The following is a 16,203-nucleotide window of genomic DNA, read 5'->3' on the forward strand; positions in this document are numbered from 1 at the left end:
GACACCAGATGTCAAAGTTGATTTATTTCTCATGTAACACATTTCAGTAGTTTTAACCCGAACAACGATCTTTTCCTAAATCTAACCCAGTGGACTTTTTCTAATATTTGGTCCACCCTATATGTGTCAGTGAGGGACATGATATTGCTGTAATTTTAGATTAATGTTGCTCCCTTTCCCTAATTTAAAATGATATTATAGCGGAAGCAAATTGGAATGGCTTTTTTTGAAACCATACAAAGGTAACATAGCATATACATTAGGCAAACTCAATTGATTAATTATTAATTCATAATTAGGTAATTCATATTTAATTACTATGTGGGCAATTAATAATTTGCCACATAGCCCAGTAATAAAATGTATACTATTTCTTTCTACTTAACTTCTACTCAACACGGAAAATCCGAAAAATCCTAAAATCAGAAATATAGCATTAGAAGACACGTTTCTGAAAATCCTAAAATCTGAAATATGTTATCAAGTCACGCTTATGTATAACTTGCAATGTATTATGTTAACTCACTCTATCGTTTGCCTTGAACTTTGCCACACATAAAGCAGAACCTTTCTTCCTCGGCTCTTGTTTACGACACAGATATGAGGAGCACCACATTATTCACAGGTGATTTGTCGTTATTCATATAGTTTGAGCTATTTAAACCATCAGACAATTGACAGTGTGCATTAAATGGATTTAAAACGTTTTCCCAAAACTCTTAAATAAGTATTAGTTGTCATTAACTCACTAAAAACGCGACACCGACTGACTTTTTTTATTGAATTTAACAACGGCTTCAAAGCGCTTCTTGGCCAATCAGTATAGAGAGCGTTCACTCTGGTCTGCTCTCATTGGCTGGAACGGGAGGCGGTATCCTCAGCTTCCTCAGCTTCCTCAGCTGGAGTCACCCTAAAATAAGTCCGACCTCTCCTCCTTGGGTGAAGGTTCACTGCGGTGACACTGTCTCGTTAGCTGTCTACTGTACCGCATAGTTGAACGTTTCAGCGACAATGTCTGGCCGTGTCCTCGTTGGAGTTAAGCGTGTCATTGACTACGCAGTCAAGGTAATTATCCTTTCACCTTTCCAACGGGCGTATTCACTTTCTCAAGTACATTTGTCCTGTACTCACTCACTTGACTTTCTAGGTTCTGCTAGCTAACGTTAGCCTGCTGGCACCAGCTGGCTGTGATTCAACAGCTAAGGAGCACAACTACCTGTTCACGTATTTGATAGATAAACCAGCTAAACTGATATGGGCAGCTAACAGGATGTAGCATGGGGAATAATTTAGATTATTGTTAGCAATGCTAGTTTCCATAACAGTTGTGTAAGGCTGATGTTTTTAAGTTATGTAACTTAGCTAATGTCTATATGGAGGACATGTACATTTTTCAGCTTTTCCTCCATCTTTAAGGAGACAACGGTGCACGGTGCAGTCAAACAATGAATGCAATTTGTTGTAATTCGTTTTGCGAGGTTTCAGTCTCCAATGTACACTCACAATCAATATTTGCAGCTGTTTCATGTAATAGCAAGAACAGTCCTGCTCCAGCAGCTCTCAGCAGGATCTGTGCGGTGACACATCTGCAGTTTTACTCTGCATCAGGCAGATGATCATAATATAATGAGTCAGCAAAAATACCTTTTGTTTAGATTTTGTGTGTTTTGGGAGAATCTAAATTTGCTCTTGTTATGTATGCTGTAAGGTCTATGTCAGATTGAGTCCTCTAAAACCATCATATCATTAATCCTGATGTTATTCATATTCATCATCATGTTTATATACATGATACAGGTATGGTATATGGCCGCCCCTGTCCACATACTTCTGTGTTGCTACCTCTGTGGCTGTTTTTTTTTTCCGGGGGTTTTGGCTCTGTCCTTCAGTTTTGTTTCAGGGAAATCTTAAAGCTTCTCCATGCAATGCTAATAGACGGGACAATATACAAACCGTATGCATTCCAACTTTGTGGCAACAGTTTGGGGAAGACCATCTCCTTCTGTTCCGACATGACGGTGCCTTCCTGCTCAAAGCCAGGTCCAAAAATACATTTAGTTTTATCGCTTTGGTTTGGAAGAACTTGTTCGGCCCGGCCTTTGGCATGAATTGGTATGTGAGCTGTGAGCTAAACCTTATCGCTCCACCTCACTAATGCTCTTGCTTTTTTAGAATTAAATATTCAGACCCTTTTTTTCCCCCCAGATTACATGTTTAATACGCTCAGAAGTTCTTCGCTATCATTTTCCAGTAGTGAAGCAAAGCAATAAAAGAGGAGATGAGAGTATATCCAAAAATGAATGTTTAGCTACAGGGCTCCACTTTAAACCTGCATCACTAGATGTCTTGCTCTCTCACCTCTAGACAATTCTCTCTCTCTCTCTCTCTCTCTCTCTCTCTCTCTCTCTCTCTCTCTCTCTCTCTCTCTCTCTCTCTCTCTCTCTCTCTCTCTCTCTGGCAGTTGGCCCTAGAATCCAGGCTCCCTGGATTGTTTGTCATCTGACGCCCCCGTAGTGACTCTGTCCTCTGGTCTTCCTCCTCCTCAGATTCGTGTGAAGCCGGACAACAGCGGCGTGGTGACGGATGGCGTTAAGCACTCGATGAACCCCTTCTGTGAGATCGCTGTGGAGGAGGCGGTCAAGCTGAAGGAGAAGAAGTTTATTAAGGAGGTTGTGGCTGTCAGCTGTGGGCCACAGCAAGCGCAGGTGGGTGAGGTTGGGCCAGACTCTGCAGCCCTTTCTTGTTCATCAATGTCCTGGAGACACATAGCACAGCACAGTGTAATGTGGCATTTTGCCTACTTTTGGAGGAGTTCTTTTTCGTGGTTTATATGTTTTGTGTTTTATTTGTTGTTTTTAATGGCCACCTCAAACATCAGGCCTAGGGACAACAGTTGAAAATTAGCCTTTTGGGTAACACTGGCATATTTACAGTGATTTTGATCAATGTGTATTGTTTGTGAGAATAAATGAATACAATAGAAAATAGAAATGATATATAACTCTACTTGAAAATCTATTCCAGTGCAATTGGATATAAAGCGCTTTGCTTATTCAATGTGTTGCAGATGACTTAAAAATAAGTTCATAATAATTGTCATTTGTTTGTACATATCACCAAACCAGAGTGCAGGCGTAGTCTAGATTTACTTATATTACAATTTGTTTTATTTAAATAAATTGTTGGAATATATACTGTAATGTGTATATAAACACCCTGTGGCATTTAAATAGTTTTTCAGGTCCAGAATGTTGAATTATTCATACTGTAATTAATCTGGGCAAACTTCAGAAGCAAGCCAACATGAGAAAGAAGTATTAAAAATGTAGTTATTATATTTATTAACATGGATATAAACGTCATATACAGTTGAGTCCCTACCATATTGTGGTAATACAATTTAAGTTGGGGAGCAGCAGCTCCCAGTTCTTCTTCTTCTTGACTCTCAAAAGAAGCTCCTTTGACGTGTATTTCTGCCTCCCTTAGGAGACCATCCGTACCGCCCTTGCCATGGGAGCGGATCGTGGCATTCACGTGGAAATGACCGGGAAAGACTACGAAACGATGGGACCCCTGCAGGTCTCTAAGATCATGGCTGCTTTGGCCAAGACGGAGGAGGCTCAACTCATCATCCTCGGCAAACAGGTTGAAACCAGGATTCATTTCACTCTCTAAATCAGATCACTCTTCCTGCTGTCTGAAATTAATATTGCTTTTGGGTTCTCCTCAACCACAAAAAAATCTTTGTCAACTAATTGATTACTTGATTTAATCGACAGATCTGTCAAACTGTGTTTCTCCACAAAGGATCGCTCACAAGCACCGCTTTGTTTACCAGAGATGTCCTCAAAAGTGTCTTGGAAATAAATCATAGTCGACTTTGCTTAAAACGACGAATAGTTGACTAATCGACTAATATGTATCACTTTTCACATGCATATACGTTTACTACATTGCCAACAGTAATGTAATTGTTGAGCATATGATCATAAAGAACCTTAAACTTCAACTTGAAACCAATGACTTGTGTTGCCTCCGTAGGCCATCGATGACGACTGCAATCAGACCGGCCAGATGACGGCAGCCTTACTGGACTGGCCTCAGGTGAGTTCTAGTTATTCCTAAAAGGAGTTTGCCAACCGGTCTCAGATTATGTTATGATCTGGAAATGGCCCAACTCCTATCTGATTACTGTAAATTTGATTACCCAGTTTCTATTTTTACACTTTGTCTTAGATATGTGACGTTGACATAACAGCGCTGATATCAGGCTGAGCCTCTGTGCAGGCTTATCAAGGTCAGCTGAGACTAGTTTGAGTCAGTCAGAGCTACAGTGATCCTGCTCAGATCAGCAGAGCAGGTCAAATGCTGCTCGGGCGGTTGAGGTGAAGTTCCACTAGCTGACCAGGAGGTGGAGCACTTTGTTGACCTGTAATCTCACTGTGTACAGAGACAGCGTGAGGCACTGCTTATAATGTCAATCCAGACATGTTAACCAGCTAATTTACAAAATTCCACTGTTTTTAAAGTGTGTTATTTACACCTGTAACTAACCCGCCTGTGCTGTTTAATTAAAGTGTAGAACCAATCAGAAGCAGCACATTCATTGTCTCATGAACTCAAGTAACATCACATCATTTTTGGCTGCCATTGCAAAGTTAGCAATGTTTTGTTTGTGGATTCAATTGTATGACTTTGTACCGTATGTTAATATCGCAGGGTACCTTCGCATCAGAGGTGTCATTGGAAGGAGACAAGGTGAAAGTGGTGAGAGAAATTGATGGTGGCCTGGAAACCATCAGGATCAACACACCAGCAGTGCTTACCGCAGACCTTCGACTCAACACCCCGAGATATGCCACCCTGCCTAACATCATGGTGGGTAGCAGGGGAAAATGAAATGCTGTATTCAGAAAGCCCATTTATCTAAATCTATATAAAATGTTTATTCCATAATTAATACATGTTGGGTTGACGTATCGTGTTTTTAAAAACTAGTAGAACGGAATCTGTACTTCTCTTGTGTTTTCTTGCTTTCAGAAAGCCAAGAAGAAGAAGATCGCTAAAGTGAAGCCAGCAGACTTGGGGCTGGACATGACATCCCGGTTGGAGGTGTTGAGAGTGGATGAGCCCCCACAGAGACTGGCGGGAGTGAAGGTGGAGACGGTTGACGACCTGGTGAGCAAACTGAAGGCGCAAGGGACTCTATAGAGGCTTCAGGAGCATGAGCAGGGGAGCACAGGACTTGGCAGAAGGGTGAGTGTTTACATCTTAATTATCCTGTTCTTGTCTGTCAAGCTTGTTTTTGTAAATGAGGGTTGCCCCTCAATCATCTCTCTCAAATAAATAAGTTTGAAGGAATTAATGAGACGTATCACTGTATGTAGCAAAGTAGAGCCTTTAACTGAAACTAGATTATTATAACTAACTTAATGTATCAATTCACATCTTTAGCAAGGATCCCACACATTCAGAGTGTTTACAGTGATTTGTAATGATAAACAACCAACTTTTTATTTGTCTTTGTCGATTAAGTTGTCAGGGAGAAAAATGGATGTGACACTTCCCAATTTGTCAGAGCCCAAAGTGACGTCTTCAAATGTCCTTTTTTGTCCTACCAACAGAAGCCCATAAATGTTCAATGAAGAATGATTTAAGCAGCAAATGATCAGATCAGAGAAGCTTGAAAAGTTTGAGGTTGTTGCTTAGAAAATTACATGGTTAATTAATTTTTTTTTAAAATTGCTTGTTGGGGGGCATTTAATGCCTTAATTAGATAGTGCCAGTAGAGAGAGGTAATGAGGGCGAGCGATGGTCGCCATCTTAACCTCTAAACCGCGCCGGGGGGGGGGGGGTTCTCCGATTATCAAGATAGTTGCAGATTTATTTCCCCTCAATTAACTAATCGATTAATCAACTGTTACAGCTCTAATGTCAGCCAATGATTTTAATTGATATATTGGCACTCTACCGTGATTTTTAGATTAGTGTGTAAAATCTATTGTAACAATTTATAATGCCCAAAACATACAAATTAACATTAAAGGAGCAATATACGAATTTCAAAGTCTGGGTCAAATAGCAGCTAACAGTAGGAACATTGCTAACAATGACAACAGTGCTGACGGAGCTAACCGTGTTAAGTGTTAATGTCACACGGCCATTAGCCAGCCAGTGGCACATCATCACGAAGAAACAGGGAGGGCCTACAGTTTCAAAGGGAGGGACTCACATGCACACACATGCACTCACATGCACACACGGCCGGCCCGGCTACCACGACAACAAAAAGATAAACTCTGATTACAACACACAATGAGGGAGCGTGACTTCATTCTCTCCTAAGGACACCATTACTCCTTTTTATAGACCTTTATACAGTTGTAAATATTCCAAGTCAAATGTCCCAGTTTATTTCCTGTTGGAAAATAGTTGTTTGCTGCGATATTAATGCTCAGATTGTCGTATATATTGCTCCTTCAAAGTATTTGTTTTTGGGGGGGTAAAAGGCCAAGTTTTACTTTATTTTAGTTTTCTAGGAAAGTGGGCAGTAAATAATTGCTGAACATTTGGTAAGAAAAACATTGTATACCGAAGAAATGCATTATTAATAAACCTTTTTCAGTTTTTCATCTTGCGTATACGTGCGGCGAGGTTACCACTTGTGAGGAATTATCTGTTTGGAATATTAATGTTGCATCCTTTTAGATTCACCATCTCTGAGTATTTAGTATCTTGTGGTGACAGAAAGAAAGCTAATTAAAGAATGTGATTGCAACTCTTGTCTTGGATTACATATCTACGTTCTCTTCTCTCCTTGCAGGACTCTAATGAATAACTGGACTGTGTTGCGCTAGCGCACCCGCAGGACTGTCTTACGCTTCGGTCTAATCCCTCTGTTTTTGAGACTGCGACTCCTGAGGATATGCAGGGAGGTACTGAGAAACACTGTCCTGCAGCAGACGAGCCCAAGAGGATCATCTTGTCTTTTTATGTGCATTTTAACTTGCATTCATCTGTATCATAGGCTGTTAATCTGACTTCAGACAAGCAGTCTTTTATGCAACAATTGAAAGCCAGACCTCTATCACTATCATTCATGCTGCTGCTGCTTGTTTTACACTGTACAATACCAGGACGATGCATTTCACCAACCGTTACATGACTCTGCTGTTTAATCTCGTGCATCTGTAGTCACACATGTTAAGCGGTGCAGTTTTTGTAAATGATGTATGTAGATAAAGACCCGAACATGTTGAGATGTCTCTCAAGGTCAGTGTCATGTCCGCTGGTGATTGTATAGTTTGTGTAATTGTAACCGGGTTTCAGACGGTGTCTCTCAGTATGAGCGAGGGAAGATGATCGGACTTTTACCGTAAGCGCCTCAATTCTCTGTTGATTGTACAGAACATTACCACGACAATAAAGCAGCCAGTCTTTTTCATATCTCAGAACGCCTCAGAATGTTCCTTTTTGGTTTGAACTTGACATTGTTAACAACTCTTAATAGGCAACATATTGTGGTGGTGAGACCGGGGGATTTATCGGATCAAGTGTTTCACACTGGTGGTTTTATAGTATTATGTCTGAAGCTGTGTCCTTACCGGTTCACATGCTGTATTACATTACAGTAACACATTTCTGAGCCATGTTATGCTGAATAAAGCAGCAATACTTGAAAATAACTGCTTTATTGGGTTCACCTAGCTGAACCTAAATGAGTCTAATACAGAAATCCTGCAGTAAAACCTTATGAAGGTTAGAATGTTCAGTTTTATAGCAGTGTTGATCCAACATGTATCATGTGTGTGTGTGTGTGTGTGTATATATATATATGTATATATATATGTATATATATATATATATATATGTGTGTATATATATATATATATATATATATGTGTGTGTATATATATGTATATATATATATGTGTATATATATATATATAATGTTATATTGCAGTAATCTGTGCTAGATGTAGTTTACAGATCGAGCAAAGGATTGCAAGGACTTGAGTGTAAAAGAACATATGCGGTTCGCTGGTTAAGGGCTTGTTTACTGTCTCACATTACTGATAGTCAAAGGTAAGGGTACCAGCAATGACCGCATTATATGAAAGATACTTACATTTATAAATTAAATCGACATCATGTGCCTTATGTAGGCTAACGGACACACGTTAAAATGTAATAATATTGGAGTTTAAACAAATATAAAGTCGGCACTGTTATGTGAAATTGGATAAGGGGCGTGGCCTCACATGCACAATCAAGGCTTTGACTCGGAACAGGTGAGCCGCTCACGCGCTCTGCTGACAGGAGGACACGCAGGCGGATCCAGTCACTTCTGTCCAAGACACCAAGGACATTTCTTCGTTTGGGTTTTTTTTTTTGTGCTGGGATTTTAACTTCATAATCAGCTAAAAAAAAAAAAATCTCGATTTAATTGGTGAGCGACTCTGCTGTCAGTCCTGTTTTAATGAAAATGACCTGGCCGGGTGAATTTGGGAGATTAAGCGCAGTTCTTCTGGCCATTTTACTCCGCTTCACTTTTCAAGGTAAGATTTGAAGTAAATACTTGCTCTGCTTGGTTTGTTCTTTGATAATTTACAGAGAAAAGCCTGTAACAAAGTAAGAAAAGGCTTTAAAATGTGTTCCTGTTGCTAATCATTTTTTCTAGTTCACCTTGAACCACTAATTCTATGTATTTGTGCTTATATAACGGACACACAGTACATGCTTTGTCCACTTATCACCATCATTTATTGAACTGTAACCAGGCTTTAGAGAACTGAGAGATGAGTATTTCTTCTGTGAACGGATTATCTCACTGACAGGCGCATACTGTCAACTGGTGGTTTCCCCTGCTGGTCCTACGCTGGTGAACGCTTTAGCTGGCAGCAATGTGACTCTGGCTGTGTCCTTCAGCGGTGCCACTGACCCGGCGGTTACCTGGTTCATGGCCGATTTACCTGTAGTCACGTGGGCCATTACCTCCGGGGCTCCCCCTGACATAGCCGACAACAGAGACAAGGTGCTGAGGATTGAGACGGATGGATCCCTTAGCTTTGTAAACGTGCCGCTTGAATATACCAGTAACTACACCATTGAAATGACCAAGTCTGGACTGGGAACATCCTCCACCACTTTCACTCTGAAAGTATTTGGTGAGTCTGATTTTGTAATGGGATTTTAAATGGGATATTTTGTATTGGTTTGTCCCACAGTTTATCTTGCTGTATATTACAGAAATGGGAAAAAATTCTAAATTTGGCCACATTTGGGTCTTCAGCAGATTCAGTAGATCTCCTGTAGAGTTGTGAGTTTGAACGATGTTTGTCTGAATTGTGTCTCTGGGCCGGATGAAATTAGGAGAAAATAGTTTATCAAGCCGCTGGCTGTGTTCACAAAAGCTCCCCAATTTCCTTAGTTGAAGGTGGACTGCCCTGAAAAATCATGCAAGATCCACCTGTTCCTCCATCCCTTCACCATTTCATCCACAGATATGATCCAGGATGTGATCCTGAAGGCACAGTCTGGTTCTGCCCAGGAGGGAAGTGACCGGTTCACCCTGCAGTACAGCATGCTGCAAGGAGTGGTCGAGGATCAGACGTGGTTCTTCAGTGGCATGGCGATAAAATCCAACTCGCACTACCTGGTGGAGGAAAGGAACCTTGTGATCCTCGGCCCAAACCGAAGCGACACGGGACGCTACACGGTGTTACTGACGAACCCCTTCAGCAGTGTGACAACTGACACAAACGTCACGGTGCTGTGTAAGATGAACTCGTAGATGTCTTTCTACGCCTCCGTCTGTTTGTGACCCCTCTTCTTCTAAACTCTCCTCTCCATTCTTTGTGGTGTGTTTTGTAGACGGACCAGACGAGCCCGTGCTTGAGGCCCGTCCAGCTCGGCCTTTCTATGTAAAAGGGGACTCTCTGAGTGTCTCCTGGCAGGCTGACGGGTTCCCAACGCCGACTGCCGAGTGGGTCTTTGGCAGTCAGACCCTTTCTGATTTCCCCCAAGGAGTCTTAAATCTAACAAATGTACAGACCAGTCAAGGAGGCGTTTATACCTGCACGCTGCTCAATGAGGAGACGAGAGAAAAGAGTCAAAAGAGCATCATTCTAAACGTTTATGGTGTGTGAACAGCAGGAGTTTTACCACTTTGGTGTGCATGTGATAGGACTTTGCTAGTGATTTGTCTTGATTGTTCCTGAATCAACGAATATTATGATTTAGTTACTTCAGGAAAGACAAAATTCAGTTTTTAATTTACACATTGTTACATGTAATTTGCGGTAATGTTTTATCTTCAGTTGAGCTATGGGATTACAGCCTTCTACCATAATTGCATCTACTGTTTAAAGACCTTTTTGTATTAACATACTAAAGGGAAAAAAAATCAAATTAGGAACCACGGACCCAAACATGAATGAATGCTTGGTTCAGTTTAATAATGTCTCATTAATCTTCTCTTTGGACAGAGAGGCCGTCGGGCGACCCCATGTGCTCTGTGCAGTCGGTGAATAACGTCGACCTGCAGTACCTCTGTCGGTGGTCGGGGGGGACCCCACAGGCCCAGCTTTCTTTCCCAGCACTGAGCAACACCAGCAGTGGAGCAGGGAACCTCAGTCTGACCGTCACCGCCTCGCATAACCTCGACGGGAAACCTGTCAAGTGCGTGGCGGACCACCCTGTCGAACCCAATAACTGCAGTATTACTGCAGGTAAGTTTTAGATTCTTCACAGTTTATCAAGCCAACAATCTGTTGTACGCATCAGTGACTTTAGTAGCCGGCCCCAAACAAGAACCTTATCTTCCTCAGGTAGTCCAAGGATGTTCCTGCCAGCTGTGAGAACCACAGTGGACTCTGACGGCAAAATAGTGGTGACCATCCACTGCGTCAGTGAGGCCTCGCCTCAGGCCGTGGTGTCATGGTCCAGAGGCAGCGAGGCTGTCACCAGCACGACACCGTACCAGATCAGCAGGGACGCCACGCAGCTCGAGATACGGGACTACAACGTCAGCAACTTTCTCCTCCAGAACTACTCTTGTATCTGTCGCAACCCACTTGGCAGCCAGAGAAGGGAAATTCAGTTGAGAGGTACAGTATTGCTGTTCTTGGTTTGTTGGTTGTCACATAATCAGTAGTGGAAAATAACCAGATACTTACTCAAGTACCAAGTATTAATTGTTGTTGAATACAGTTTTGCAGTACTTGTACTTGTATGCACTACATTTTATGTGTAAAATATTTAAGATGACCTACGGTGAGACATTTAAATACTAGGTTAAACTACTCAACGGTATATAAACGACATCAATTTAGCCCCACATGAACCAGCTGAAATATTGAAATGCTGCTTGTAAATGAATGAATCAGTAATTTGACACTGAAGAGCTATTCTACAAAAAAGGGTTGAAATAAAAAAAGTAAATCTGTTTGTAGATTGACAGAAAATAATTGGACTATTCTGATAATAAAAAAATAAAAAAATAACCCAAACATTCCCTTGTTCAAATGTCTCATTTGTAAGGCATCCCTGTCTCTCTTTGTAGCCTGTGATGGTATTTTATATATGTTTGGTTTCTGGACTGTCGAGCAGAAGAAGCTATTTGTAAATGTCACCTTAAGCTTTAGATGACTAAGATGGGCATTCTTCACTACTTTTTGACATTTTGAAGACCAAACTTTAAATCAATCAATAGTGAGAATGATCAGCTGATTAACAGAGAATGGAAATATCTGTTAGCTGTAACCCCACTTTACTACACTTACTTTTGATATTATATAATACTTTTCATGTCACCTACAAAGCCTATTTTGAGTGTTGTATTGATGGTTAAAGACTAGTACAGTGACTATATGTGTCATTTTTAAAGGATTCTGTTGGTTTCAGCTTCTAATTTGGACTTCTAGCATTACCAGAGTAAAAGGAAACAACAGGCCTTTTATAGAGAGAGCTAAGTAAAACCTGAGATTGCTCTTTTCCTTTTTAAACAAAGCTCTCCAGTCTTGGTATCCCCTCTCTCCCCCTCTCCTGCCCTCTCTCCAGCTCATAATCCCTCTCTTTCCAGGACCGTCGATCTCAGATTCCAGTTTGTTCACCAATCACAATGGAACCATCGTCACATTGACCTGGGAGGTCCCGCCCACCTCCATCGTTACAGGTAAAGCAGTACTTGACTCTAAGAGGGGAGATCTCTAAACATCACACACAAACCCAACCTTCTTGTTTTGAATGTGTACATCTCAGCAGAACTCAGCAGTGTTGAAAACAGAAACTCCGCATTGAGGATAGGGGTGTAAATATTGTGCTGTGTGCTAATCCTCTAGCTGAGCAGCGCTGTGTTTTGGAAAAAAAACGTATGTTCAGGATAAAAGTAGTGTGAAAAGTAAATGTCAGTCTTATTCTCTATGTCCATAATATAAGACTTTCCTAATCAAACAGGCCTGTAAGACTGACGAGTGAAATCCGGCCATGTGGTAATACTATATGCTTTTGCGATGGATCAACTTTGATGCTTTAGTGTCATACAATACATGTGCTTTTGCAAAGGGTTTGACATCCAAATGAAAGGACCACAAGGCCTGAGCAGAAATCGTAATGGTACCCAAACCAGAGGCAGCTCAAACACATTTCACACCATCCAGCAGAAACCTGGCGCCGCCAGGAGCGCCGACATCTTTAACCTCGATCCCAAGTTGTCGTACAGTTTTCGGGTCGTCCCCAAAGCTCGCATGACTGAAGGACGGCCGTCCGAGGTCCAGAGAATCGGTCCAGGTATGGCAAATTGTTAGATTGTGTGTCTAAAGCGTTGCATTTCTTATCGCATTGTCACGCATGGCGCTAGGGAAGTAAATTCGCTGCTCACTGTTTGTCCTGGTCACACTAGGTGAAGGGCTGAGTGGATCTGCCATCGCCGGCCTTGCAGCTGGAATCCCCTGCGGCCTTCTCTTCCTAGTCCTGCTGGCTGGCTTAATCTACTTCTGTGTCTACTTTAACAAGAACAAAAGTAGGTGGCTGCTTGGCAAAAACATCTGAATCAAGTCTTCAAACACGGTGACCTGTTTTCTTAACATTCTGTGATGAATGTGTTTTGACGGGTTTTTTTCTCTTTTGTAGGTCGGCAGGCAAAATATCCAAAATCCAGAGCAGTTGAGAAGGTTAGAATCGCGTCACAAAACAACACATTAGTTGATAGTTACAGTTTAGGAGGAGCTTGTGGAGTATAACATGTATATGCCATACTCTGCATATCATGCATCAGATACAGTGTGTTTTCATTCATGAACATGTTGCACGATAAGCTCTGCGTTTCGTTGTTTCAGCTTCTTTCTTGTCGCTCACAGGTAGTAACAACCCCAACAGAAACTACTCCTCATAACCTGCTGACAGGAGGGCTGAAGTCTCCACCTGATTACAACAGATTACAGCAGGTCCTCTTTCTAATAAAACGCATCTAAGTGGAATTATGTTTTCTTTTGCGGATTTATAATATTTTATTTGGCTTGTTGTCTTTTTCAGACTCCCTCTGAAAGATCAGTGGCTCTTCCAGCTTTTGTTCCTCCACCGCCTGTCAGAACTGCTACAACTGTCTGAACTCCAACAATTTGCTGTGATGTATATATTCACTTTTGTATAGCATGCTATATTTTTTATGCGTTTTATTTCAATGTATGAGAGTTTTATGTATTTGTATTATTATTTTAACCGAAATAAGGATCAATGTATTTCAGTAGAGATGGATATTTGTATAACTTTCCTTTTTGTAATCCGCAACTTAAATTTCTATCATTTTGTAACTTTATTTATTCATAATAAATCCAAATATAAGCCATGCCTGTAAAGTTATTTAGCTAAATAACAAACTATCTTAACAGTTTCTGTCTTATTTACTGTAACTCTACAAGTTATATATCTCATCTGTGAGTATGCTGTTCCACTAGGTCCTCAGTATATAATTGGAACATAATACTCACATACACAACGTTGTGATCAACATATTGATCAATGTAGTGTATATTCTGCTTTAGGTTTACTAGTGCAGTGCCCGTCTGGATCGGGCTGATTGGCCCCTCAGAGGTGCTGCTTGCAGCTCAGTTGATAACACTGACATGATATTTTTTTTAATAATATAAGCTCACAGCGTTTGAGCTAACTATGAGGGCCAGGTATTGGAAAACTGTATGGAAAAATCCTCTTTGCACACATCCCTAATGGTCAATCTAAATGTAAAGGGCTGTTGCTTACAGATGAATCTGGACCCACAAAAACACTTGGAGTTCAAAAGTTACAGAGCAAAACATAAAGTCCCTGATGAAATTGCCAGTTGACTAATCCTTTCATAATGGAAGTGTCCATATTTACTGGAAATATTTGTTATACTCTGCAGGTTAAATCCCACCATGCAGTTATCCTTGCACCTACATGCTCTTTATAAGCATTTATGTTACAATAAGACATTCAGATTAGGACCATATAAAGCACTATATCTACAACCTATATACTCTGTATATGTTTCCTAATGGCTGAACACACAGGAATGAGTATTGATTTTCAGTCAACCATGACTTGGCAGAGATGTTTGGTTTCCATAAAATTGAATTATTAAGGTAATGTTGTAATTAATCTTTCATTCAATCCATGAAAGTAAAGAGCCTTCAGTAATACACATGACACTGTTCAGGAAAAAACAGCCAAGGTAATCTTGATTTTTTTTTTTGGCGACGTAGTCTTAAATTCCAAATACAACTGAATGTGAAGAATATGGAAAACGTGTTTAAACTTCAAATGCATTACGAGAGAAGTTCATCGTTTATGATTCCCTTGTGGAACAGATGAGTCACTCGAGGTTTTTCTCTCCTGGCAAAATAGTTTCTCTGTAAAGTTCATTACAAGCGTTGCTGTGTTCAACACACAATGGATTCAGTCCCGACCTTGAGTGGGTGGATAACGAGATGAAGCATTTGTAAGGATGTCAGATGTGCTCCAGTGATTTCCTCCTGTGACGTTATATTGTGCTCATAAGCCGCACACAGCGTGTCTCATCATCATTCCCTTTCATTGGCTTGTTTTGATCAGTTTCCTGTCAGTTTTACAGTGAGGTGTTGGTTGGTGATAAGTGGAGGGTTACTCTGCAGAGCCTGGTGCCTGACTTGACAGGATCTAGCTGGATCACCCATCGTTCTTTAGTATCTGTATTGCAAGATACTTCACATTACTACTTTTACAGCAGCACACAAGCACAGTCCAAAGCTAGAAGAGGCATTTCGAGGTAAAGTCGAGTTGCTGTATTAACTGGCCCTTGACTTCAGCACAGCACAATGCAAAGAACCGGTGAACCCTGATTTAAATGTTCTTTCTGAAGGGGATAGTAGGTAGCTATCAGCTTGCAAAGTACAGCAATACAAGTGCATAGAAGAAAAGTCTCTCTTTTTAAATAAGTGCTTGAAATCCTTTTGGATTTTTCCTTGTGCATACGCATAAACAGCAGCTGAACCAGCGGCCCACAGAGGCAGGAGCTGTCAGGTTAACCGATGAGGTCAGATGCTCCTGCCCCTCACCTCCTCCCCTTCCTCTCCTTTGGGAGGCACAGAGTTGGAAGTAGCGGTGGACAACACAATGGAGGAAGAAGGTGAATGACACCTCCTCTCAACGTTGCCGTTTGTTGCCTAAGCGGAGGAGGACGGTCATGGTAAGCTGGCAGGCTTTAAGGTCAGGCCGCTCACTGAGGAGAACAGTGTGCACCCAGGAGTCAGAGTTACAGTGCATACGATATTACCCTGATGCATCGTCTGTTGTGAGGAAACAGTCAAATACCTCAGACGTTTCCATTGTGGTGATCTGATGGTTTTTTAATGTATATGTTTGTGCAGCAGATGGTGCTATTGTGCGGTTCTAAATACAGACCATCACATAAAGATTTTCAACAGCTGTTAGTACAATGGAAATTGAAAACACTTATTGTGAATATATAATATGCTGCAGTCACTGTCTTTGTTTGCCTGCATCTCTGATATCTGTTTGTTTAATTTAACCAACTCATACTAATATTAGCTTATCACTATAATTAAATGAAACGAAGTGAACAGCCACAGCATGGTAAAGGCTCAATCCAATGCAAGGATGCAACACTATCAAAAACTAAAAACACAGGACTGGAAAAACCTGCAATAGCTCCTAAAGTGACTGATA

General features: G+C 41.0%; 2 protein-coding genes across 2 annotated transcripts; both read left to right on the forward strand.

The window, feature by feature from the left end:
- The first annotated feature begins 925 nt into the window (after positions 1 to 925).
- Positions 926 to 7,454, forward strand: etfb (electron transfer flavoprotein subunit beta). The gene is made up of 7 exons (XM_068712908.1): positions 926 to 1,065; positions 2,547 to 2,705; positions 3,487 to 3,645; positions 4,042 to 4,104; positions 4,720 to 4,878; positions 5,041 to 5,256; positions 6,824 to 7,454. The coding sequence occupies exons 1-6, from the start codon at positions 1,012 to 1,014 to the stop codon at positions 5,209 to 5,211; spliced, it is 765 nt and encodes a 254-aa protein (XP_068569009.1). The 5' UTR covers positions 926 to 1,011; the 3' UTR covers positions 5,212 to 5,256; positions 6,824 to 7,454.
- An 891-nt stretch (positions 7,455 to 8,345) lies between these two features.
- vsig10l (V-set and immunoglobulin domain containing 10 like) lies at positions 8,346 to 13,826 on the forward strand. The gene is made up of 12 exons (XM_068712901.1): positions 8,346 to 8,558; positions 8,838 to 9,167; positions 9,504 to 9,776; positions 9,874 to 10,140; positions 10,488 to 10,730; positions 10,830 to 11,108; positions 12,083 to 12,175; positions 12,565 to 12,789; positions 12,902 to 13,021; positions 13,132 to 13,172; positions 13,359 to 13,445; positions 13,534 to 13,826. Exons 1-12 carry the CDS (start codon positions 8,480 to 8,482, stop codon positions 13,606 to 13,608), a joined length of 2,112 nt encoding a protein of 703 aa, XP_068569002.1. The 5' UTR covers positions 8,346 to 8,479; the 3' UTR covers positions 13,609 to 13,826.
- The last annotated feature ends 2,377 nt before the right edge of the window (positions 13,827 to 16,203 follow it).

This window comes from Cebidichthys violaceus, unplaced genomic scaffold (genome assembly GCF_023349555.1).
Source record: "Cebidichthys violaceus isolate CVI_PGR_0920_01 unplaced genomic scaffold, fCebVio1.0.p SCAF_181, whole genome shotgun sequence".
In the NCBI taxonomy this organism is placed as follows: Eukaryota; Metazoa; Chordata; class Actinopteri; order Perciformes; family Stichaeidae; genus Cebidichthys; species Cebidichthys violaceus.